A 26,289-nucleotide genomic window follows, 5' to 3' on the forward strand; every position below is an offset into this window, starting at 1 on the left:
TCTGATTTGTTTGATCTCTTCCAGATCTGATCTATTTATGATTTACTCCATCTCATCTATCATATCCCATTGAATTTGATCATAAGAAAACACCCACTATAGATCTCTTCCTCTAAATATCAACAGTATTTGACCAACGATCGTTGTTATTTCATTTAGAAATAATAGTTCTTCTTAATTTACTAGGCTTATATCTATTAGTTGTAATTCCTTTCGAGTTATCTAAACACAGTAATTATACATCTCGATAAATATAGTTTACTAACCTTTTCTTTGGATATGATATACTGGGCTACATCAATGGCTCCCTCAATTATCTATCCGAAAATATTCAAATACTAGAAGAACCAATATTAATGACAAATTTTAATCATAAATTATGATTATGTCAAGATCATCTTATTATATAAGTTATTCAAGCATCATTTACTAGCTTTATAGCATCACTAATTTGTTCATGCAGTACTACAACAAAAGTATGATCCGAGTTATAAACCATATTCATCAATCACTCTAACACTTCTATGTTAAGTCTTTTATTTATCACAAGAAGTACCATTATTTATTATATGTAAAATCTAAAACTTATTATATATGACTTAACTTTAAATAGGTTATTCCATTAATGATGAATAAGTTATTGTCCATACTCTCAAATGACTTAGGAGACAAATACAAGGAATTGAAGTAGCAATTCGAATACGTGACTAACTAATGCTATTTGAAAAACTATATGACAAGTTGATTGTTCATGAAATGTATATAAAATGAGAAGAGAGGATGATAAGATCAACTATCATAGCTTAATTTAATTTAAAATATCTAAAAATAATAATAATCAAAGTAACAAAATTTTTAATAAAATATCAAACAAGATGTCTTTTGGATACATGGATAATATAGAGAGCTATCATCCTCCATTGTATTATCAACTCTCCAACTATGATGACAAATTTAATCAAATAATTCAGGAAATAACTTCAACAATAATTACTATAACTATCAGTAATTCTAATATTCTAATAATAATAATTAATAAAAAAATCTTCTATTAGTTCTGTGATAAAATTGGACACATAATAAAAGTTTGTTGAATCTACTGTTACACTCAACTAGCCTTAAGCAAACATCACGACTACTCTGATCACTCATCTAAGCTATTGAATTGTTGACTATAGGGTTTTTCATCGTATCACTTTTGATCTATAGAATTGATTTATCTATTTTGACTATGATGCAAGGAATGTATTATCATTGGTGATGGTAATGAGATCCATATCACTCACACTAGTTTTATAATATATAATTTATATACAAATATTTTTACACTCAATGATATTTTATGTGCATCATAAATCAAAAAAATTTTATTTTTATCTCTCAATTCTATAAACAAAATAATATAGTTATTTTTTTGACTCATTTCTTATTAAAAAAATCGAAGCTGAGGCATTCTTGATTCGAGGCCGAATAAAAAAAAATTATGAGTGGTCATCAACTTTACATTGCCACTTTAGTCATCCATCATCTTTCATTAAATAATAGTTAATTTTTTATTACTCTTTTTAACTTTCTAATTAAGTGAAATTATTACTTATTTTGATGCTTATATTAGTAATAAACGTGGCTGACTATCTTTTAGAATGTCTTCTCTAAACCACTTGAAATTATTTATACTAATGTTTAAGGATTTTCCTCAACCATTTTTTATGATAATTTTAGATTTTATATTATTTTTATATATTACTTCATTAAATATGCATAGTTTTGTCCTCTTAAACATATATCTAAAGTTACTATAATCTTTACTCGTTTTAGAAAAGTGATCAGAAACTTTTTTAGTCTACCATTAAAACAGTTTAGTCTAATGGACAAGGTGAATTCTAAGCTCTAACAACTTACCTCTGATCATTGAAGTATACAACCTCTCGAATCACCATCTACATACCTCAATTAGTTAGCTTCATCGAATGAAAACATTGACACACAGTTGAAATTATTCTTACCCTTATACATCAAGTTTTTATGCCACTAATCTTTTAGTCAATACTCTTTCAAACCATAGTCTACCTCATTAACCATATGTTCATCTTAATTTACAATATTAGTCACCATTTGAAAAAAAAAAATTAATAAAATTTTAAACTTTCAAAAACTCAAAGTATTTGGTTATTTATGCTATCTCTGGCCATACCCCTATCTTCATATATATTAACACTAAGATCTAGACATTTCATCTTTATCGAGTACTTTCCGATACCATGATCATCAAACTCAAAACATCTTTGTCTTATGTCATGTTATTTTTCTTGGGTCCATCTTTTTTTTTTAAATCTTGCTTCTAATAATATGAGCTATTACAACAATCATCTATCACTATATTCATATGAGTACACCTCAAACCCCGCTTTAGCGTACCTCTCATCACATCAATTAATAATTCTCCTCTAGATTTGTACTCCCTTATTACTCTAGTTTATCAACACCTCCCTCCTATAACTTTTCCATCTACCTCTCTACCAGGTCACTCTACAACACCTAATGAAGCAAATACCTGACACCACAAATGATGTTTGTCCTCTTCTCAGCCAAGTGATACTAAAGTGCATCAATTTGATCAGGTATGTGTCACTAACTTTTCACTAATTCTGATACCTTTAGTATAACCTAATAATACCATCGATATCATATAGTAACACATTCTAAAAATGATATTTTCAAATCACGCTAACTCTTTGATCTCTATGCTATCAAATTCTTAATCTTTACACTACAAAAGCTCCAAAATCTCCACATTAGTGCAAAATCATATGTGACGAATATAATGCCTACTTTATAATGCCATATGGACCTTTGAACTATTTCACCTCACATAAAAATGTTATCAAGTGTAAGTGAATCTTTTAAATTAAGCGGAATCTAGATAGATTCATTGCTAGATACAAAACATATTTAATAGTCAAAGGGTTTCACTAATGATCATATGTTGGTTTCACATAAACGTTCGATCCACTTGTTAAACCAACGATAATTTAACATATTCCAAGTTGGCTATCACTCAAGACTAACATGTATATTAGCTAGATATTAACTATACTTTCTTATAGAGACCTTAACTAATAATGTCTTTATGTAGTATAACTCATTAGCTTTATTTATCCTCAATATCCAAACCATGTTTATAAACTATGAAAAACTATTTATGAACTTCGTCAAGCTCCAAGAGCCTAGTATATGAAACTTAGCTTATTTTTTATGTCAGCTGACTTCGTTAACTCAAAATCTGAAACCTCTATATTTCTATAATAATAAAATGGATATAATATATATCTATTGGTATATATGGATGACAGTATTATCACATATAATAATTCTATAAAGACCAAGTAAATTTTTAAGTAATTGGTAGATCGATTCTTCATTAATCTCAAGTTATTTTTTAGGAGCAAAAGAAATGTTCATATCTTCTAGATTTTTCTATCTTAAAAAAAGTGCATTCGAGATCTATTATTAAAGACGAATATGTAGAATATCGAAGAAGTCGTCATCTCACTCTCCAACACTGAGTCACTCAAATTATACGATGATAGTCCGACTATAGATCCCACATATTATTTACAAGTATTTAGTTCCTCGTAGTATTTCTCTTATATGTTCAGATATTTCATTTATAGTAAAAAATTATCACAATTCATATATCGACCCTCTACTACATATTGGTCTACACTAAAACATATTTTATGATATCTTAAAGGGACTCTTAATTATGGACTTCTTCATAAACACTCATTACTTTATCTCCATACTTTTGTTGATACTGATTGGGCAGACAATACTAATAATATAATATCTATATTAGCCTATATTATTTTTCTTTAAGTAAATCTGATTAATTGAAGTTTTAAGAAATAGAACATAATTATAAGATTCACCGTTGAAGTTGAATACTAAGCCATCATTACTATCATTACAGAACTCAACTAGTTCACCAATCTATTATATAAACTTGACATTACCTTCTAATCTACTACAATAATATACTTTAATAATGTCAACTCTAAATTTGATGTCTTTTTATTCCTATGATAATAAAATGGATGTACTATATATCTACTATCTACTTGTAACAATATCATCACATATAATAATTTTATAGAGATCAAATAATTATTTAATTAATTACTTTGTTTACCATTTTAGAATTTAACTAGTTCACTAATCTATTATATAAAATTATCATCACCTTCCAATCCACTCGTATAATATACTATGATAATGTTAATTCTAAATCTGATACCTATTTATTCCTATGATAAAAAAATGAATATACTATAAATTTACTGATTTATAAGGATGACATTATCATTACATATAATAATTTTATGGAGATTAAGTAATTCTTTAAGTAATTAGTAAATCAATTCTTCATTAAAGATATAGTAACTTTAAGTTATTTTCTGTGAGTAAAAGTAATGTTCACATCTTCTATATTTTTCCTATCTTAAAAGAAAGTATATTCAAGATCTATTATCAAAGATAATACGTAAAATGTTAAAGAAGCCATCATCTCACTCTCCATTCTATCACTATGTCACTTAAATTATACGATGATAACCCTCTAGGATCCTACATAGTACTAACAAGTACTTAGTTTCTTGAAATATTTATGTCTTACATATTTAAAAAATTATTTACAGTAAAAAATTATCATAATTCATACATTGACCCTATATTAAATATTGGTATGTACTAAAACATATCATACAATATTTTAAAGGATCTTATAATTATAAACTTCTTCTTCATAAACGCTCTCATTTCATTCCTATACTTTCATTGATGCTGATTGGATAAACAAATTAATAAAAGAATAATTATATCAGCTTACATTATCTTCCTTCGAGTATCTTTAATCAATTGGAGTTCTAGAAAATAGAACATAATTGTAAGATCCACCATTGAAGTTGAATATGGAGCCATCACTACCACCAATGTAGAACTCTATTGGGTTATCAATATGATACATGAACTTAACATCAATTTCTAATCTATTTCTATAATATATTGTAATAATATTAGTGCTACCTATCTATCCTATAACATGATGTTCCAATCTCATATAAAATATATTGTTATTGACCTTACTTTGTTATAAATTAAGTTGTTAAATGTCTATTAGGTATTTCTCATCTCCATGCTTTTGATCAAAGCCTCTTGCTCGCTAGATATTTTAGTTATATTAATCCAAAATTGACATCCATAATGAAAATTTAATTTTTTTAAAGCGAAGATCATGACAAAGACAAATGTAGAATAATAACCTTGGATTCTTTACATGCGCTAATCCTCAATCAATTTATGATTTGGGGATCAATCACAATGATATATGTGCATGATTTGAGTATATAATTAAGAAAAATATCTCCCTCAAATCTGTATAAATATATATTATCTTAATGAATGAAAGTTATTTCTTTACCATCAACACCTTTTCTTTTTCTCTTTATTTATTTTGTGTTTGTAACTTTGTGATCAAATCGACCCAAAAAATACATGGATTTGATGATCTAGTAGTTGTTTATGACATTAAAAATTATATTCATATATTTTTTATCGTCAACATATTATTGGTATATATATATATATTCAAGATAGTAGACAAATTTGACTTATATGAATCTATTAATATAACAGGGCCATGACGCATCAAGATTTGCGTCCATCGCGCTTCGAGATGCGTCGCAGAATTCAGATCGAACGGTAGAGGATTGTCTGGGCCAGTTCGGTGACCGAGCCGAGCCTGGTCCATCTCAGGCCCACGAATCTGGGCTATGTTAAGGAAATAATGATATTTCTCTATGTACTTAATCACATGGTTTATTTATATCAGTGTCCTACTCTATTCATTCCTAAACCATGTTGGGACTTGACTAGAATGGTGTTTCTCTCTATTGCCCGGCTCGACTGATGGATATATGCTCCTGCTGTATTCCATAATTGCTACTACGAGGAAAGTGCAATGAGTTATTTCTTTGCTTGAGACTTCCAATGAGTTATGTATACGAGGAAAGTACACATTGGAAGGCCGCAGAAACCCCTTTTGTTTTTCATGCCTCACTTAAGACCACATATGTTATCACAAAAAATAAAAATAAAGGATTATTATTTTGCATCAAGGTTAGAATTCGCCTCTAAATTGACAGACAGGCCAACATTATCCATGTCTAAGGAAATTGTAGAGCATAAAAGTGCCCCGATGAGAGAAGCTTACCAAAATTAACAAGCAGGTAGAACTAACAACTGATTGCATTGGACATGCAGAATGGAATTCCATTTCCCACCACCACATGGACGGACAGCATTGGACATCAAGACTACCCAACCTTGAGCGACGGGCCAACGCACCCATCTCAGCAACCCAAGTCGCTACTTAGTGTCGCTCCGGATGAGGCAGAGCCACTTGGTAGGATAAATGAATTCTTGGCCTGCCATGGCCGGGGAGCCACTCTTCGGGGCACGCACGTCGGATGGTTTTCACTTGCGTTGTTTGCGTTGCAGGAGCATGCGAACACTTGCGACTTCCGTCATCGCAGCCAAGTGCCTTCGCCTTCCACGTCATAACGTTAACAGGATCCGTTGATTCTATGGTTCCTCCTCTATCCACCGTTCATTGCATATAACCGCTACTTCTGTTGGTTTGCTTTGACACGGTTCACCCCTTTCGCATTACCTTCTCCGGCATGTCCAATTCTTCCCCACAAAGACCTTTTCGCGATGCGACGCCGCGTGATCCCTTTCGCCCTTCTCCACCTCCTCTCCCTCGCTCTTCTCGCATCGTCACAACGTCGGCTGGTCATCCTCAGGGAAGACTACGCCGACTTCTTTTCCACCCCCTCCGCCTTAGGCACGGCCGATGACTCCCGCGGCTCTGAAGACTCCGCTAACTGGGACGAGTTCGGAGACCCGGAGTCATCCCTCACCGCCGCTGGAGATTACGACCCGGGCTCATGGCTTCCCATGATCGAGTCCGCCTCCTCTCCTCTCTCTTTCGTCAACTCCTCCTCTGACCCACGCGAGGCTCTCTACTACTCCGGCGTCCGCCACATGATCTCCGCCGCGGCCGCCTCCTCCGACCCAGCGGACATGGAAGCTGCCGCTGCCGAGATCGAGGCCGCGGCCTCCGCTGGCCTCCCCCACGCCCAGTCCGCTCTTGGCTTCCTCCACGGTACCGGCCTCATGCGCTCCCAGAGCCGCCCCAAGTCCTTCCTCTACCACCACTTCGCCGCCAAGGGCGGCAACATGCAGTCCAAGATGGTCCTCGCCTACACCTATTTCCGACAGGACGTGAGCCCTAATCTTTCTCTTCCCTTTTCTTTTACCCTTCTCTCTGATCCACTGGAGAAGAATCTGTTATTTTTCTTTCATTTAATGCAGATGCACGAGGAGGCAGTGAAGCTCTATGCGGAACTCGCGGAGGTGGCCATCGCGAGCTTTAGAATATCGAAGGAACCGCCTGTGATCGAGCCTATCCGGATCCACAGTGGTACCGAAGAGAATAAAGAGGCACTGAGGAAGTCACGAGGGGAGGCAGATGAGAATTTTCAGATCATCGAGTACCAGGCATTGAAGGGCAATTCGTTTGCCATGTACCAGATCGGGTTGCTGTACTATTATGGGTTGAGGGGAGTGAGGAGGGACAACACCAAGGCGCTGCATTGGTTGTTGAAGGCCGTGGAGAAGGGGGATCCGAGAGCAATGGAGTTCTTAGGGGAGATGTATACCCGAGGGGCTGGAGTGGAGAGGAATTACACCAAGGCTTTCGAATTGCTAACTCTTGCATCCAAGCATAAGCTCTACTCTGCCTATAATGGTTTGGGATACCTCTATGCTAAAGGTTATGGAGTAGAGAAAAAAAACTACACTAAGGTAAAGTCCTGAGCTTTAATCCCTTGGCATACAGACATTCCTTTGTTATCATTTTCAGTCACTAATTTGGAAACGGAGATTAGGCACCTAATATTTTGCTGGAATTGGAAGAGAGTGGTGCAGAACTCTTGTTCCAAGAACTTGAGTTCCCATGCAGGTGTTTGTTTTTTGTTTGTAGATCACAAAATCTAAAAGTTTTGTTGTTTTTGTTAAGCTAGTTGAAAAGTAGCAAAAATGTATTGTAGTGATTTTCGTAGTTCTTTGTGGATAAATTACAAAAATCTAAAGTTGGGTTGTGGCATTGTGCTGGTTGGGCCGTGTTTAATTATCATGGTTCAGGTTGATTCTTTGTCTTTGTCATATCTGTGTGTATTACATTAGTTGAAAATCTTGTCTTGAATTGGATAGTCTGTGGTATGTTCATGTTGCTATAACTGCATCTTTTGCTTTCCATAACTGCGTTTTTTTTGTGATGAGTTGGTCTGATTAAATTACCAAGCTTTTGAGATCCTTCTCCACTGAAGTCATGTTGTACAAGTGGGCTTGAGTTCAAGAATATTAATTTGACAAGGCATCTTGGTTTACTATGTTCTAGTGCTTATTAACCTTTTTTAATTGAATTTTACTGATAGTCATTATCATTCTTCAATTTTAACTTATTCTTGCAGGCAAAGGAATATTTTGAGAAAGCTGTGGAAAATAAGGAGCCTGGTGGTTATTATAACCTAGGTGTGTTGTATCTTAAGGGCATTGGTGTGAAAAGAGATTTAGAGACAGCCTGCAAATTATTTCTTGCTGCAGCTAATGCCGGTCAGCCAAAGGCTGTCTACCAAGTTGCAAGATTGTTCCAGACAGGCATAGGCCTCAAGAAGAATCTTCAAATAGTACTATTTTTGAGTTGTATCTCTTCTATTTTTTTATTTATGCATCACTATTTTCCTTATTTTATTTTCTATTTTACTCATTAATTATCTGAATGCTATTGTTAGATTTTTGAATTGAATGTTGCATGATACTTAGGCTTTAAATATTATGTTTTCTTTTCTTCTGGAGTATGAATTTTTTGTCAATAATAACTTATGTGTCAATATGTCTCATTTTTATATAAGTTCCATAGAAATTAAATTTATTTTTTATTTACGTTTCGTCCATGTATGTTATGCAAAGCTTTCAGTTTCATGAATATCCTTATTGTGGAACATTTTTTGGTACTTGATATTTTTTATAAACATTGATTTTCTTTGGGTGTATTTTTGGTTTTACATGATTGTCACTTTTATATATGAAAAACATGCCATGTATGTCACTTTTAGATCTTGCCCCCAATATGCATGTAAAATAATTAGAATCACTAGACTACCGATTATCGTCATTGAGGTTGCATCTAAGTTTAAACATATGTTTAGCATATGTTTGTCTACATATAAGGTTGTACCAAAGAATTATTAAAATGTTAAAATCAGGGTTTGCCTTACTGGTCTGAACTCGTGTACCAGCTAATCGATGGTATGGTATGTACCGCCCTATACCAATGTACCATATGTCAGTACATGGCAGGGCATACTAATGGCATAGGAAAATGGCAAAAATAGCTCTAAAAATTTCTGAAAAATAGAATAAAAAGTTATATTAGGGGTTTTAAGTTAGAAATAAATATAAATTTAGCAAAAATAATCTAAATTAGGAAAGAATAGTGGCACATATCTTTTTCAGGTTTTGAGAACAGTTTTGTGGTATGTTTCAAGTCGTCTTTACGTTGATATTGAATTATCTATAAAGAAATAATTTGAATTGTTAGATTACGAGTTAAGCAACTTAAACTTTAAGATTCAAATGAATCAAGTAATCGATCGATGGATATACTTGGTTCTACCACCAAAAAGAACGACGAGATTCCACGGGCGATGAATCAGAGTCCTCAAACCTATGTATTTGTAGATCAATTTGATATGTTTGTCGGATCCAATCATGAAATTAATCCCATGACATAGTATACTAATATGTCATATGTTATTGGTGCATCAATGTGGTGATGGTTGTAGCATGATCGTCGTGAACAACACGTGTTTGAGGCAGCTTCTAAGGCAAGTACGATTGTAGCATGTATCGGTACGAAGGTTGAAGAATCCCAGAACTTTTGCTTTCACCATTGATCTACTGCTCTGTATCATAAGATCGATCACCGTATTATTTTTCGGAGAAGAATGATAAACTATCATCATACCGCTCTGTGTCTACATCGTTGAGGCTTTGTTGTATCTGCTCAAAATCATCCAATGTTTTTTCCTTTCGTGTATAAACTTGATCGGTACCTCATCAAGCTCCATGATCTAATCTTGGATGACATGCGTAAAATATTGCTCCTCGTTCCATGCACCACTTTCAAACTGTGTAGACAGGACCATCGACTTCCCAGAGTTGTTGCCATCATCGGTCGAGGCACTGCTATCCATATTGCTGCCATGTTTTCGGATTGAGCGGGTTGCTAAATGCGATTGAGAAGGTGTCTCATCGTCTTACTCGATTCTTTCTAATGGTGCAGTTGATGTTATCGTTTTCCCCTTTGCCTTTGCATGTTGGGTTAACGATTGTGATGGTTGGGTGTCTATAATTCTTCGAATAGTCTAACTCAATGTTGTGCGGCTCCTTTCGTCACGTTCTGATCAAGGGGGATCTTCCTCTTGTTGTGTATGTGCTTCCTTATTTTCTATTGTCTCAGTAATAAGACACAAAGGACGTGGAGGATCTCCTGCCTCATCAGGTAGAGGATCCTCTTGGTTCTTCATTGTTTCGACCCACTCTAACATCGACTATGAATCTTCGTTGTAGTATTGGAGTCCGATGGGATCAACTCTGGTTCCTCTGATTCCTTGTCTAGCTCGGCACATCGTAACCTTAGCCACATATTGTAGTGGACATATATTAGTTTATCCAATTGTCTATATGATAGTCTGTTGTGGACCTTTGTGTAAATCAATACAAACGTTGAAAAATTGTGTTCGCAACCACTCGATATCGTTGTTTACGAAAGCACATGGACAACCTTCCTTAAATTTGGTATATCCCCTCTGAATTGTAGCCTCTACTCAATTGCAAAAAAATATAAATAGGGTTTTATTAGCATAACAAATAATTAATGTCAAATATACTTTATAATCAACCTGTGTGTAACTTCCTTTATTAGGATTCGTATTGTAACGACATGATATAACTACACTATCAAAGAAACCGTCGATAGTATTTGGCAAGAGTTGATATATAATATTTCTTAGTGTCGATAATAAATTCGATCACGTTCCAAGACTATACCAAAATTAAATGGTCGGATTTAGATAATACACTGCAAGACAAATAATTTCGTTAGTAAGAATTTTTCATATATTAAAAAATTATGAATTAAATTATACTGAATATGAATTTACTTGCATTATGGATATTTTGGTCTATATAAACTTCAGTCCTACAATCGATGATATGTAAGTATTGCTCATCCTTAAAATCATCTGTGGATGCTTTCTTGACCTCTAATCTTGTTGTAATCAGCATATGTCTAAGATAAGATATTTAGGGATGCTTGTTCATACTTGTCTTATGAAGGACATTTTAAAGTGGTTCCACTCTTGTTATAATTTTATTACGGCATCCTAAAATCTAGAAGGAAAAATAGTCTTTTATACCTTTTTTCCATTGCTCGATCTCGAATACTTGGAATCGAACCTTTCTTATAAGGTGATCATTGTCTTTAGACCCTGCCTCTTTTGTTGTATTGACTTTAAGACAATGAAATTTGTAGCAAATCGATCTGGCGCCACCCTCCCTCGATGATCCCGATCCAAGAGATAACAGCTAGGAGGCGGCTAGAGTAGCGGAAGAGGCGGTCTCCATCATCGCCTCGTCTGCGATTCTGCAGCTTCTTCTTCGCCGTGTTCTTCACTGAAGGCCAGAGATGCCTATGGCCTTCGCCGCATTCTTCGTTGAAGGCCGGAGACGTCTACGGCCTTCGACGTCTTCGACGTCTTCGACGTCTTCGTCGAACACCATAGGTGAGGAGATGAAGGAGACCACATTCTTCTCCTCGTCTAAGGCAACGAGGAGAAAAGGAGGAGGCAACATCACCGAGGCAGCATACGCCTCCTTTTTAATTTTTTAAATTTTAAATATTTTATATTTTATATATTGATTTTATATAAAAATATATTTTTATATTTTTTTTATATATTATATATAATTTTTAGATGTACCGCTCGGTACAACATATCGTACCATACCGAGCAAAGCTCGGTACACCGATACAGTATTAAATTTCAATCCTTATTAATTACAGCATTAAAAAACTTAATTTAACCCTAATTAGTTCTATTTTACCACTATAAATATGTCAAACACTCTAAGAGTCATTAAATATATAAATTTTATCCGAATATAAGTCAAATTATGATGAAATCATCATTAAATACACTAATCACACCATTAACATAGTTAATTATTCTCTAATTATTCCTATTTCACTACTATAAACATGTTATATACTTTAGTAGGCATTAAAGATATTTAATTGATCCAATATGGGTCAAATTTTAATTAAATCAATATTAAACACATTAATCACAGCATTAACATAGTTAATTAATTCATAATTAGTCCTCTTTCATCATTATAAACATGTCAAACACTGTAATGAGTATTAAAGATATTGAAATAACCCAATATGAATCAAATTTTGATTAAATTATCATTAAAACCACTAATCATAATATTAAAAAATTAATTAAAACCTAATTAAACCTATTATATCATCACAAACATGTAAATCACTTTAATATACATGGATTACAAAGATTTGACCCATCAAATGTCTAATTTAAAAAAAATAGACTAAACACACTAATCACAACATTAAAGGCCTTAATTACTTCATAATTAATACTATTCTACTATCATCAAGACCTCAAACAACATATTAGATATTAAGAACATAGGATAGGCTTAATCATCTCATAAATCATTAAAAATCGAGAAAAAAACACATACAGTTGATCAGAGAGTTCCTCTGACCTAGGTGTTAATTTCTAGCTGACACAAATTTAAGCAATAGAGGATCTTGTCGAAAAAGCCTAAAAGCTTCTTGGAAGCCACCTTTTATATCTTGCTCCGATATATCATATCTTTTCGTTTGCTGTACCCTTTTCTTACATGCCGTGGAAAACAATTAGTATGAGGAACTTACTACAACATGTTCTGACTTTGGCATTTTTTGTTGTTTTAAAATTTGTTTTAGTTGTTTCTTTTTAAATTTCAAGTCATTTCATACTCAAGCAACTGTCAAAAGCTACATAAATAACCAGCACATCTGTTTGTCGAGTCCTTTCAGCTTCTTAATTTTCTCGTTCTTAAACAGATTGCACCTATTACCTAGAAGTATTACCTTTTTAATTCTTTCTTGTCTGTGAAAGTCACTTTTACTTATTTGTAACATGTCTCTGAGTACTGTGCAAGCCTTTTTAAAGTTCTGCAACAAAAGGAGGCAAACTGATATTGCTATAGCATATACCTTAAAAAACACTAATGAATTAGGAAATGTACCCTAAAAATAGTGATGAAAATATTTTTTTAAAAAATTACTGTTTCATATGATTGTAATATTGTATCCATTCCACAATTATTTGATTCCGGTGCTTCCGTCCTTCCAGTAGTAATTATAGCATATTGGAAATTAGTTGTAAGGGATCATGAAGAATTTGTAAGTCTGGTTTCAATTTTTTTTCTATTTGAATTTAGGTAATGAGTCTGTATATAGCTGTGGATATCTTCTAGTTATTATAGCAGTTCTGTATGTATTTTCTTGAGACATGCGCTTTTCTTATATCTGTTATGTTAATAATCAGTTATTATGTTGATTCAGGCTACACATTTGTACAAAACAGTGGCAGAGAGGGGTCCTTGGAGCTCCTTATCAAGTTGCGCTCTGGAGTCTTATCTGAAAGGAGATGTGGGTAAGTCACTTCTGTTGTATTCCAGAATGGCAGAGCTGGGATATGAGGTGGCACAAAGTAATGCTGCTTGGATCCTTGATAAATATGGAGAACAAAGCATTTGCATGGGCGAATCTGGCTTTTGCACAAACACAGAAAGGCATCTTCGTGCCCACACTTTGTGGTGGCAAGCATCAGAGCAGGGTAATGAACATGCAGCTTTGTTGATTGGCGATGCTTACTACTATGGCCGGGTAATGATATTTTCATGAAAGACTGAACTTTGTTGAACAGTTCCGATATGAATCTCTTTTTTGGCAACACCTTGAGCAAACTGTCATGTAAAATGGCATCACTTCTGTATCTTTGAATTCTGTCCACCATGCAGAGATCACGTCTAATGTGAATCTTAAAAATACACCTTGAGCAAACTGTTGTGTAAAATGACATCACTTCAGTATCTTTAAATTCTTTCCACCATGCAGATATCACTTCTCATGTGAATCTTAAAAGGACACTTGGAATAAGTTTAGCTGCTACTGTCCTTGTATGTCTTGCCAATGAATGATCATGATTGGCAAGTTCTTTAGCTTATAAATTTGTGAGATTTTTTAGATGTCATTACACAAAAGGTATATGTAAAAATTTACATCTTTTGTTGATTGGTACTATTAAGTATTTTGAAATGCATTTAGTTCTGTTATGGTATATGCAAAGTTATCTATCTTGTTGGTTGGTACTACTATAATTTGCACTTAGTTTGGTTACAGTTGATTAACTAGCTTTATATAGGTTTGTCATGTGTCCAGGTTTGGAAATGTTCATTTCTGTTATTAATCATGCTTATGCTGATGCTATTGTTTTATTTTGTGAAAGCTATAGTAGACAGGCAATACACTCAATTGAACATACTTTGAAGCAGATTGAGCTTTTTCCAGTATGTGCAATGTCATTTTGCGATGTTGAATAGACATTTTACGTTCTTTAGCTTCAAAGTATGACTGTTTTCTGTGAGATAGAATCATTTTGGATGACACTGAAACAGTAGCATTCCCTGTTGACTGTTTATCCTTTCGCATCTGATATAAACATATGCATCATGTTTGTAGATGCAGCAGTTGCTATCATTAGAGTTGTATATAGAAAATTTGATTTTCAATGAGACATTTACTATGTTGTTTGCAATAAAATTATTAGTGACGCTTTTTATTGAAATGCTACATCAACTTTGACCATGACAAAATTGATTTTCATTTGTTGTCGCTCACTGTCTGTATCACAGGGAATTGCTAGAGACTATGAACGAGCTGCAGAGGCATACATGCATGCTCGGTCGCAATCGAATGCTCAGGCCATCTTTAATATAGGATACATGCATGAACATGGTCAAGGACTTCCACTTGATCTTCATCTGGCTAAAAGGTACTATGATCAGGCCCTTGCAGTTGATCCTGCAGCACAATTACCAGTTAAGCTGGCGCTCATGGGCTTGTGGATAAGGATGAACTATGCTGACAGCTCCCTGGTAAGATATTTTACTTTTATTCTGTGAAGACTCCTAAAATGATGGGTTATATATTGTTTTTATCAGACTAATTACTTTCAAATGAAGATTTACGGTTGGTCAAAGATGTAAGTTGTCTACTTGTTCGATTTGATGGTCATCTAGGCTTTTCTGTTCATGAAATTGTAAAATACTAATTTTTTCTTCTCAAGAGGCCGAAGGACCTGATGTTTTCTGAGTCTATAGTCTGAGAAAACTAGAGAACGTTTGACGTTTTAGAACTAATACTCAAATTTTTCTGTTTAACAAGTTACCGGTGAGAATACAAAGGGGAGTTAGGGGTGCATAAGGTGGCATCTCCATGCACTTTGTGGTTTAGACATTTGTTTTAGAAAACTCAATGGTACTTTATCTCTTATCTGGACCGACCCATATCATTAGATAACATAGAACATTTGGTAAGCTCTCTGATTGATTGGAATCTCTATTATCAATCTGTAAAAGAGAAACTTTAATGTGAATCTCTTTGGTTACCTGCTTATCTGACATTGCAAGCTGCTTGTCTTGTTATTTGATGGAATATTCCCTTTATTATTTATTATGCTCGTATGATGAAGTGTTCTGATGTTTCAGGTTAAGGTGATTGATTCACTTCCAAAACTATTTCCAAGATTAGAGGCATGGGTGGACGAAGTACTGATGGACGAAGGAAATGCAACCATATTAACTCTGTTTGCTTGCCTCTTGGCTGTACTTTACCTCCGGGAACGGCAGAGGCGGCAAGCTGAGGCCCCTCAACCTGATAATGCACCCAATTAGGTATGGTCAAAAGAAAAGGCTATTCTATTCAGTTTCTTCTGTGCAAAAAATGAACTCTGATGACGAGTCACTGTGCAAACGCAAAAAGAGTTTATTCAGGGGAACACTGAAAACTCAGTCAGAGTTGTGACTTACAGATCATCAGATTTCTTATCTACTTAACAACATTTGCTGTCTTTGGACGCTGCGCATACCCTCCACGGCTGCATGCGGTTTGTAGTGCATCGATTTGCTCTCATCCCAGCAATCGAAGAAGCATCGCCTCCTTACGCAAAATCGGCTTATCGTTTTATTGCTCGTGTTGTATTTTCTATAGACAATATGATTTCTCATGTCGAGTCCTTTTTATCGTTTTTACCCCGACGGTCTGTAAGCTGCGGTACATACTCTTCCAGCATGTTCCTAGCCGTGTGTTTACTGTTTGTAGTCGTCACGATGCGTGTCATGGACCAGAAGACTACGAACTCGTAGAGCAACTAATTACAGCCTCACTGGATCACAAAAGTCAGAGTCAGGACCCTGTTGGTTGACTTTCCGTTGGATTTCGGTTGGCCCTCGGCTCACAAGAAAAAGCAAGCACCCACTCAAGCTGCGGTCATCGACCATAAGCCATACAAAAAGGAAAGACTGTGTTTGCTTTGTCGAGCAATAAATCCATGGGTTGACAGTTTGCAGCGAACAAAGTAAAGTTAGAACTGGGAAATTGAAGTCAGACCAAGGATTCATATTTTGAACAGGGAATACATAGACTGCAAACCATGCGACCAGCTTCAAAAAACAAGATCGATAAATCCCACGGAACGAAGGCGAATGGAACACCGACTCCTACCTGGACCATGTTTATTACAGCAACCAGAAAGCATCAAAACACGACCTTTGTTCGTCGTCACAGCACTTCCCTCAGAATCAGGCTTATCCCGAAGGCCCCCGTCAGGATTTTAAGCCCAAACAACGCCACGAAGTTGAGTCCTCTGCCCACAAACAGAAGAAAAAAATAGATGGATCATTGATGCGCGCGGAAGGAATCAAAGCACAGAAAGAGAGATCAGAAACGAATACCCAATCTTGAGGCGGTTCTCGGGCACGCCGGAGGAGTATCCCTTGAAGTAGAAGAAGCGAGCGACCGTGTAGAACGCGCCGAGCCCAGCGGCGATGAGGGGGTACTGGAGCCCGCCCACCAGCAGAGTGGCGAAGAACACCGGCATCATCTCCAGCGAGTTCTGATGCCCCCTCTGCCCAAACCACCGCCCCCAAAAAAAAGCAAGAAAGAAATATTCAGATCAAGACGTTAAACCAGTTTCCTTCCATGTCTAGATTCGTACCTGGACGCAGTTGAAGAGCTTGGCGTCCTTGTTCTCGGACTCCACCGCGTACAGAGCGGGATAGAAAACCTTGTACCTTTCGATGAAGAAGAACAGGGAGATCAGACAAAGAGAGATGGTCGGGGATGGGCTCTTCGACCCCGAGAGAGAGAGAGAGAGAGAGAGAGAGGATTACTTCTTGCGAGCCTTGCCGACCTGGAAGGACATCCACAGGTTGAAGAACATGTAGAGAACCAGCACCACCACGACATAGCCGTACTCGCTTGGGATATCCAAGGTGACCGCCATACCCTCTTATCTCTTCTTCTTCCCCTCTCCCTTATCCTCACCCTTTCCTCGCAGCTATTTAAGGATCTAACGAAACGGAGAATCGGGTGCCTTCCCCCGATTAGTACCCAACCGCTTTATACCATGACGAAGGCTTTTGTTTAAGGGATATGAGTGGCGCCGGACTAGAAGGTTCCTCAGGGTAGGGCACGCCCGGTGTGGTTTACGGCCCAAGAAAAGTATTGTCTGCAAATTGCACGAGATTTAACAGAGTCCAGACAACATTAGGGGGGTGGAGGTCCGGCCCGAACACTGCACTTAAAGCCCACTTGGCAATTGTTTTAAGTGGAAGGCTAAGATGTGCCGAGATTTGGGTGAGTGGGTGACGTGTTGAACGCAGCGAAGAAGCCAAGAAAAATATAAATTAACTCATGTAGGTAATGGAAACATGGTTTGGGTCCACAGTGTCAGAGAAGCCTTTATTATGTATGACTCCACTGTGTCTCCATCCAGTGTTCATCGAGTAAATCGTCTTTTCACCGCTTCCCTTTCTTCTTCGCCGTTTTGCTTATCTGGAACAATGGGATCCTTCGCCAAACGAGAAGACTACCGTAACGGAGAACTCAAAGCTTGAATGTCAACAACAACATACAACTGACATTAGCGATACGCCATTGGCCGAAGCTTGCATACAACGACGTTCATGGCCACTGAGCGTTTTTTATTCAGTACCATCATCACCCCTAGCCTAAGCTTTTTCTCTTGTACACCTGCCTTCTTAACGCTTCTACTTGCTTCATACATATCACTCGATGTTAAGCAGCAACGATCGCCATCTTCATCCCGGACTGGCAGTGGCCGACGGAGTTGCAGATGAAGTAGTTCCTCCCCCTGGCGAGCGTGACGCGATCTTTGCCGGAGGTCAAGACCCTGGAGCCCCGCGGAGTCGAGCAGCCGTTGTAGCCGGCGGCGTTCACGGCTACCACATTGTGCACCAACGGGTTGTACTTGAACACTGCACCGCCCCGCCCGTCACCCCCAAAAAGAAAAAAAGCAAGAGGCACTGGATTGATTCACAGCGGCAAAAGGAGATCACTTACCGAGCACGTCGCCGGCGCGGAAACGCTTTCCGCGAGGCCAGCTGTCCATGTTGAAGGACCAGCCGCGGGTGTCCCCGACGGTGTAGGTTGCGGCCTCCGCGACCTGAGCAAGCAGGAGGCAGAGCACTGCCACCCCGAGAACCACGGTCACCTGGCCACCGGCACTGCCTCTTCCCTGAGCCATCTGAGCCACAGCAAGAAGAACAGCGAGGGAAGGGGAAAGTGATGGGCGTTCAAAGGTCTGCTGCTTCGAGTTATATGGGCAACCGGTGAAGGTAAAACCGTAGTAGGGGGTGGGGAAGGAATGGGACCGAAGAGCTCGCAGAGTTGCTGGCCCTCTCTACTTTAACCTGTCGGTCGAGTAATTGCCGCCCACCCATATCACTGCAGCACTGCCATGACTTTGGGAAAGAGAAGTCAGATTCCTGCAGCAGCTTTGATGGCATGCTCGGAGAGGCTGACGAGGCCGTAGGTGCATGTGAAGACGTTAGGTCGGCTTCGAATCGAGCAATGCACCTCGTGATTCCATCGCCTTCGGCCTGTCCGACAACGCTGCCGTGGTGGCATGTTGATGATGTTGAGATGTGGTGAAGTTGTCGCGTGCTGTGATGCCGGTGTGATCTGAACTTTGTGAGCCGTGGGGCAGATCACGTGAGAAGGTTTTGGGACATGGATCATCGGATAGCGACTCAAGTCTTCACCGATAGATAATCGATTTATAAGTAATGTCATATTAATTGAAAAGTTCAAATATAATCCCTTTCATAGATATATAACGATGACTAACATGCATATTATCTGATGACGTCCACCGTAGGCCATGATGTTAGTGTGATCTTTCATATTGGAATGGATATTTAGATGACGAATGGCTTGAAAATCTTTCATCAAATAATTTTTATTCTTGATAAAATCATATATTTCATCATATTATTTGAAAAACTGACGTGATCAAAATCAAGCGTGAATCCGCTTTAGGAGATATTTAGATATCCTTATGGGTGTATCCAGTTAGGTCAAAATCTCGAGAAGATCATAAATATCAATCATATAAATCTTTCCTAATTTTATTTTTATTAAAATATTATTATTATTATCACGAAAATGAGTCATTGATATTTAATTAGTCCAACGTGATTCGAACCTGTATGCATAGGATTATCTTAGGTGAAAACATTAAGCTCCCAATGTATCACCTACATAAGAATCGAGTTCAAGAGAGGTTTTTCGACTTGATCACTTAAACATTCAAGTTAGTACAAAAGATAATCCTCATTTTTATTGTGTTGAAGATGAGTTTTTATAATTGATCGTAAATAAATATAAAATATTCTATGAAGAGACAGTCTCTAACCACCTCTAATAGTCTCCCCTTACGTCTTATCAACACAGGCGATAAGGGGGGAATAGCCCATAATTGTTTGTCTTAAACCCTTATCTACATGGGCAAATGAGTGGAGGTTAGCCTTTATCTTCTCCTTTCACCCTAGATATCACATGATGATGATCATATGTAAGTTGATGATTGATTAACAATATATTTCTTATCATTTGTTCGCCCCCTCCCCCCCGCAAGCATGTTTTAGGGCTCTCATAAGAGGGATATAAAGTGTAACGTCTAGTTCATCCGGCACATCAAGCTTATGCCTCTTCGATTAATTCTCCAATTTCGTGCATTAGGCAAACATTGATAGAGTCGAGGGCATCCACGTCTTGAATTGATGACCCTTAACTCTTAGCAAGTGGTCTCTTCTCGGATTGATGCTAATTTAGCAAATGCATTAGTTTGGGCATTCTCTACAAGGGGCCTGTAACACATTAAATTAGGGTTAGCTATGGGTTAATTTTTGCACCTCCATAAGATACTTTGCCATGGTTGGGTCTCGAGCATTATAGTTTTTCTTCACTTAGTTCACAACTAATTATGAGTCACTAAACACAATCAAATTCTAGACTTGAAGCTCCTAGGTGAGCCAAAGCCCCAAGAGAAGTGCCTCATATTTGGCTTCAAAGATTTTGAACCTGAACCAAAGAGCTTGCTCGTACACTTGTTTATTCAAGCCTTTCAAGATGAGTTTGACACTACCTCCAACCAAAGTGGTGGAACTATCCATAAATAGTATCCATACGGTGGGGTGTGCTTATTGATCTCGGGCAAATAAGTTAGTACTGAAATAAAGTCTCTTAGTTCTCGAGCCTAAATAATAGGCCTTAGAACATATCAGACATTGAACTCACCTAGTTCTACTGACCACCTCGACAACCGACCCGAGATATCAAACCAAGAGAGAACTTGCCAAAGTGATTGATCGGTGATCATCTATATAGTATATAAGTAAAATTAGGGGCGGAACTTTATTGCCACTAAGACTAGCACAAATATGAACATCTCAATAGGGGGGTATCGTTCCTCGGGTCCGCTCAAAATATGACTAACATAGTAGATAAGATTTTGAACTCTCGAGTCGTATTCTGTACCTACACCGAGCTGACAGCTGAGTCGATGACAATGAGGTAAAAGCTTAGAGTTTCACCAAAATTGGAGGAGATAAGCTACAACAATTTGGCAAAGTGGTCTTTCAATCTTTGGAAAGCCTCTTGACACTCTTCAATCTATAGGAAACCCTTTGAATTCTTTAATGCTCGAAAGAAAGCTAGACACCTATTCCTAGATTGGGATAAAAATCGATTGAGCACTACTATTCGACACGTTAACTTTTGAAATTTCCTGATTGACTAAGGTTTGCATCTATTATCCTCTGATACATAATGAACTCAAATAACTTTTCTGAGTTGACTTTGAAGGCGCATTTGGTTAAATTGAAGCATATGTTTGAACTTTGTTAGAAGTTAAAATGTCTTGGCCAAATCTACCAAAGATGAGTCAATCGTCCTACTTTTCACTATGTTTATGCTTCAATATTTTTTTTCAATCGGTTACTTGAAGATCTTATTCACCATTCTTCTTTAGTACGTAGCCTCCGTATTTTTTTAACTCTAAGGATATGACTCGGTAGTAATATATGCCTCGACCGATGATAAAAGAAGTAATATATGATAGAAGATAAGATTTTGAAATCTCTTTATTCTGTTGAGGAAAATCTTTTATTCTGTTGAGGGAAATCATTCCTCTTAATCTGTATAAATAGAAGAGGGACATGTTAATGTATTTAAACTTTTTCACTTCTTCAAGCTTTTTCAATAATTGTTTTTATCTTCAATCGCTTTTGCCTTCGGTCAGCGACCAACACCGTTGGTGAGTAATTTGGAGTGATGCACCTTGACAATAAACCCTACTCCTGATATCTTGCCTACCTCATCACTAATTATTTGCTAATGATTTTGAACAAATTTATGAGAACTTTACTTTAATAGTTATACCTTGGGAGAAATGTTTAAGTGTTGTTAAGCTACATTAAGGTCGATTCTCGGCATATCTCACAATGATCACCCAAACACCTCAATGTTCTCTCGACAAAAGTTGATGAGTTGCACCTGTCTCTCTTCAGGAAGTGCTACCTTGATCTTGACAACTCAAACAGGGCGGGCCTTGTCTAGGGATGCTTCATTCAACGACTCCATCGGCTTACGATGTGAGACAAACTTTATAAAGTCTCAAGTGGCCATAGGTGACATCTTGAGTCAAACCTTCTTCGGTAGGAAGATTGTTATCTAGGAGCACTAGTGTGAGTCTCTTGAGTTGCTTCTCAGCTATCCGATGTTAGTTCTCATCAAAAATTCAATTCTTCACCGATAAATGATTAAAATATATTTAATCTCATATTAATTAAAAAAAATTAAAATATAATCCCTCTCATGAATATATATATAGAGAGAGAGAGATCCTTCGATATCTATCTAATAATTCTACAAGTGACTAACATGAATATTATCAAATAACGTCCACCATATGACATGGAATTAGTGTGACATTTGATTTTGTGATGGATATTTAGATAATAAGCCAAAAAAATTTCATCAAATAATTCTTCACTCTCGTTAAGATCATATATTCAATCATATTAATTAAAAAATTGATGTGATCAAAGTTAAAGGTTGAATCCACTCCGTGATACATCGCATGAGGTCAAAATATCATGGAATTCGATCATATTAATCTTTCATAATTTTATTTTTAATTAAAATATCATAATTTCTAAAGAAAAGATTACAATATGAACCGAATTGGGTTTGAGCAAGTTATATTATTGAACATAAGCATTTTCAATAATACCAAAAAATCTTAATTAAGAGGCGAGTTAAACTGTTGGCATTCTCATCAATGTGATTCCATTTAAGAACGATGTCAGACGATGCTAAATCAAAAGTAGTCATTGAAAATATTCCGAGTCAGATCCAACACAAACGTTGTAAAAGCTCATCACGTACACCTCTGTGTGGATCATTTCTGTAAGGTAGTTCACAAACTCATTCATGGCCTTCGCCGGTGCTCGAAATCCTGTACTGCGGTATCCTATGTTGATGTGATGTGGGATCGATTGATGGCATAATGATGCTACATATGTGATGGGGTAAAATTCTATTCACTATGTACCGTTGTATAACCCTCGGAATGACATGACATGAGATGACATGAGATGTATTCCCTACCCTCTTCTTCTTCTTACCCAACCAAACTCCAAAAAACTCTCATCCTTTCACTTGGGATATACTCTTATGCATGCATTTCACGAAGACAGTATTGTTGGATACCTTAGTATGAACCATCATCAAATCTTGTTCGGAAGAAGGATTGGCCACCCGACCATGTTGATGTTTTTGGTTCCCTCCGATTGATGGATTAATTGTACTTACTTTCGTTTTACTTAATTAAATGCCAAAACACAAAATCATGATCATCACATGTCGTTTTATTTTTCTCTTAACCGATAGCAATTTAACGCGGATACTATCTATCGAACTACACCCAATAAGCAGTATGCTTATTAGAATCATCATGAACAGTCCAAAGAGAAGAAAAATAATAAATATACGAATCATTATGGATTAAGTAAGAATTGATTCTTTTATAAGTTATCCCGTGATAAAATATGAAATATAATTACAAATGTATGTTTGAGATAATGAACTTAATGGCTATTTATACATATTAGCAAAGAGGATTTTTCTTAGAGGAATTATTGGAAGAATGAATGTGGACTCCATTTTACCGAATGAGGATGCAAATGCAAGATAATTTTTAATAGATGCAAGAAAAAAAAAATCTCGAATTGCAAGAGATAGAGAGTTCGTAGAAGAGAATCGAGGCCCATAACTTGAGACACATTCCTAACTAAGTCGGGCCATGACCATCTAAGGCTGAATGATAGATTTGTGGTCGTCGATTTATAGTATGAAAAACCCCATTAAATATAATTGCAATTTTGATTTGGATATGATGTGATCATTATTTCAATCGATCAAAATTCCACGTAAGGAATCCAATCAGAGCTCACTAAATACGCTACGTTCGTCGGCTATACATGATAGTGAAGAACCTACCGAGGCATGCCACATCATCAAAATATATTAAAGAATATATATTTTCTCATCAAGTCGATGGCTAAAAAAATGATGCTAGATAAAAGTGGTCTTATCAAGTATATGATTATTTGAAACGAACTAAATAAGTTCTTACAAGTTTTAGATGATGTTTGCATAAATCTATTAACTTGACACGAATATAAATTTTTTCGCATTCAAAAAAATTTCTCGTTCATAGATATTTTATTTTAGTGATCCCTCTTTATTGGATGCAATGATACTTAAAAAATATGAATTAATCTCAATCTAATCTAATTTCATCACGATCGATTGATAAGATCCTATGAGTCTCGAGAACACTCGGGGAGCATTATAAGAAAAACAAATATGATTCTTGAATATTGATTGGTAAAGATGATGAAATTTGGATCTAAAAATGGTGGTAAAATATGTTAAGGAACTTTGATGCTCGATTGGCTAATCCCTTACCTTCACTCGAATCAAAAGCTATGGACATTCGAGATAGAATCGTCCAATTTACGATCAACTTGCTCGATGTATCCCTCTACTAGAACAAGTGTGTTAGAGTGCAACCCCCATGTCTTAGTTTCTAAGATGAATCGGTAGTGATCGAGATCAAACCAGCTAAAGTACGATAGGAACTAAATCTTGTGAGCTATATATTAATTATCTAATGGATATTAAGGATCTAATTGATATTGATACTTCCATCGAATGAATATTATGATAGTAAGAATACTAAAGATGTCTAAGGTTATTTTATATTTTTAAAATATAAACTTAGTAGTTATTAGTTTGAAAATTTTCCAAAAAAATTTGGAAGGGTAAACTTGGTAAGAAAAGATATATAAAGCAGCTTACTATTCATAACTCTTTCTATACTATTGATAACCTCTTATTATTGATAACCTTTTTAAAAATAATAAAAAAATATTAATTTACTATTTATAGTTTCAATATAAATAATTTTATCCTTTTTTTTTCTTTTTCTTCCCCCATAATATCTTATTTCATCCTCGTCATTTTCAATGACGTCATTCATCCAGATGCAAAGAGATATTTTAAAAATATTAAATAGTTTTAAAATAAGATTATGAATGATAAAAAGGATTATAAATAGTAATCTTCTATTAAAAAATCTATTAAATAATATTTATGATTATTAAATAGTATAGAAGACGTTTATATATCAACTTGTATTAAGAAAAGAACTAGTTAATATTTTGATTAACACGTGGCTTCGATTTGTTTATGTAGAAAGGTCAGGGTGTGATCGAGGCACCCCTAGATGAAAATTTCATGCTCATCATAATGAAAATTTCTTGATCTGATTTTTTCGATGTTCAAATTAGTTTGAGATGAAGGATGATAAATGTAATAAAAAAGTAAGATCCTCGTGTTACTATATTAAAAATAATTTCTTATAACTTATGAGAGGAGAAATATTTTATTTGACTTTCTAAGAGGAAACAGTTTAAAATCGCTTTCTTTGACCTATTGTTCACTTAATTATTGTCTTAAACTTTCGACCATATAGATAGAAAAAGAAAAAAAGAAAGGGTCTTACGTTGATCGAACTATGACGGGTTAGTCTCGTAACTTTGAAAGTTTTTGTCCTCAGACTGCTCAGCTCACCCTTAGAAGACTAATTAGCCCTTTGTCGGTTCCACCTGTAGTAGACTTGGAATAATTAACAGCAAAGTGACTGTCCTTTATCTCCTTCAAAGTTCCTAAACTTGGGCAGCAATAAACGAGAGAGAGAGAGAGAGAGCAGAGCATGCATGCTATGATTGCATAGGGAGAGAATTGACGTAGTTCTCGAAAGCTTTGCTCTGAATCTGACGAGGACCAGCAGACATAACGCTGCTGCTGCT

The 26,289-nt window shown here is 36.1% G+C and overlaps 3 protein-coding genes across 3 annotated transcripts; 1 reads left to right on the plus strand and 2 right to left on the minus strand.

The window, feature by feature from the left end:
• Positions 1-6,500: 6,500 nt before the first annotated feature.
• LOC135625013 (ERAD-associated E3 ubiquitin-protein ligase component HRD3-like) lies at positions 6,501-16,651 on the plus strand. The gene is made up of 7 exons (XM_065129201.1): positions 6,501-7,344; positions 7,435-7,926; positions 8,595-8,810; positions 13,829-14,152; positions 15,181-15,423; positions 16,036-16,221; positions 16,310-16,651. Exons 1-6 carry the CDS (start codon positions 6,775-6,777, stop codon positions 16,219-16,221), a joined length of 2,031 nt encoding a protein of 676 aa, XP_064985273.1. The 5' UTR covers positions 6,501-6,774; the 3' UTR covers positions 16,310-16,651.
• Positions 16,652-16,924: 273 nt separating this feature from the next.
• On the minus strand, positions 16,925-17,920 carry LOC135625014 (uncharacterized). The gene is made up of 4 exons (XM_065129202.1): positions 17,719-17,920; positions 17,544-17,619; positions 17,281-17,453; positions 16,925-17,192 (listed from the first exon to the last, which is right to left on the minus strand). Exons 1-4 carry the CDS (start codon positions 17,829-17,831, stop codon positions 17,108-17,110), a joined length of 447 nt encoding a protein of 148 aa, XP_064985274.1. The 5' UTR covers positions 17,832-17,920; the 3' UTR covers positions 16,925-17,107.
• A 502-nt stretch (positions 17,921-18,422) lies between these two features.
• Positions 18,423-19,297, minus strand: LOC103968553 (basic blue protein). Its single transcript, XM_009381807.3, has 2 exons — positions 18,911-19,297; positions 18,423-18,825 (listed from the first exon to the last, which is right to left on the minus strand). The coding sequence occupies exons 1-2, from the start codon at positions 19,092-19,094 to the stop codon at positions 18,626-18,628; spliced, it is 384 nt and encodes a 127-aa protein (XP_009380082.2). The 5' UTR covers positions 19,095-19,297; the 3' UTR covers positions 18,423-18,625.
• Positions 19,298-26,289: the final 6,992 nt, after the last annotated feature.

Source organism: Musa acuminata, chromosome BXJ2-10, assembly GCF_036884655.1.
Source record: "Musa acuminata AAA Group cultivar baxijiao chromosome BXJ2-10, Cavendish_Baxijiao_AAA, whole genome shotgun sequence".
Taxonomy (NCBI): domain Eukaryota; kingdom Viridiplantae; phylum Streptophyta; class Magnoliopsida; order Zingiberales; family Musaceae; genus Musa; species Musa acuminata.

Coding starts and splice junctions, on each gene's coding strand:
- LOC135625014 (XM_065129202.1), bottom strand. CDS start 17,831: ATGGCGGTCACCTTGGATATCCCAAGCGAGTACGGCTATGTCGTGGTG. Junction 17,620..17,718: donor GTCGGCAAGGCTCGCAAGAA/GTAATCCTCTCT, acceptor CTTCATCGAAAG/GTACAAGGTTTTCTATCCCG. Junction 17,454..17,543: donor AGCTCTTCAACTGCGTCCAG/GTACGAATCTAG, acceptor TGGTTTGGGCAG/AGGGGGCATCAGAACTCGCT.
- LOC103968553 (XM_009381807.3), bottom strand. CDS start 19,094: ATGGCTCAGGGAAGAGGCAGTGCCGGTGGCCAGGTGACCGTGGTTCTC. Junction 18,826..18,910: donor CCGCGCCGGCGACGTGCTCG/GTAAGTGATCTC, acceptor GGGGCGGTGCAG/TGTTCAAGTACAACCCGTTG.
- LOC135625013 (XM_065129201.1), top strand. CDS start 6,775: ATGCGACGCCGCGTGATCCCTTTCGCCCTTCTCCACCTCCTCTCCCTC. Junction 7,345..7,434: donor ACACCTATTTCCGACAGGAC/GTGAGCCCTAAT, acceptor CATTTAATGCAG/ATGCACGAGGAGGCAGTGAA. Junction 15,424..16,035: donor ACTATGCTGACAGCTCCCTG/GTAAGATATTTT, acceptor CTGATGTTTCAG/GTTAAGGTGATTGATTCACT.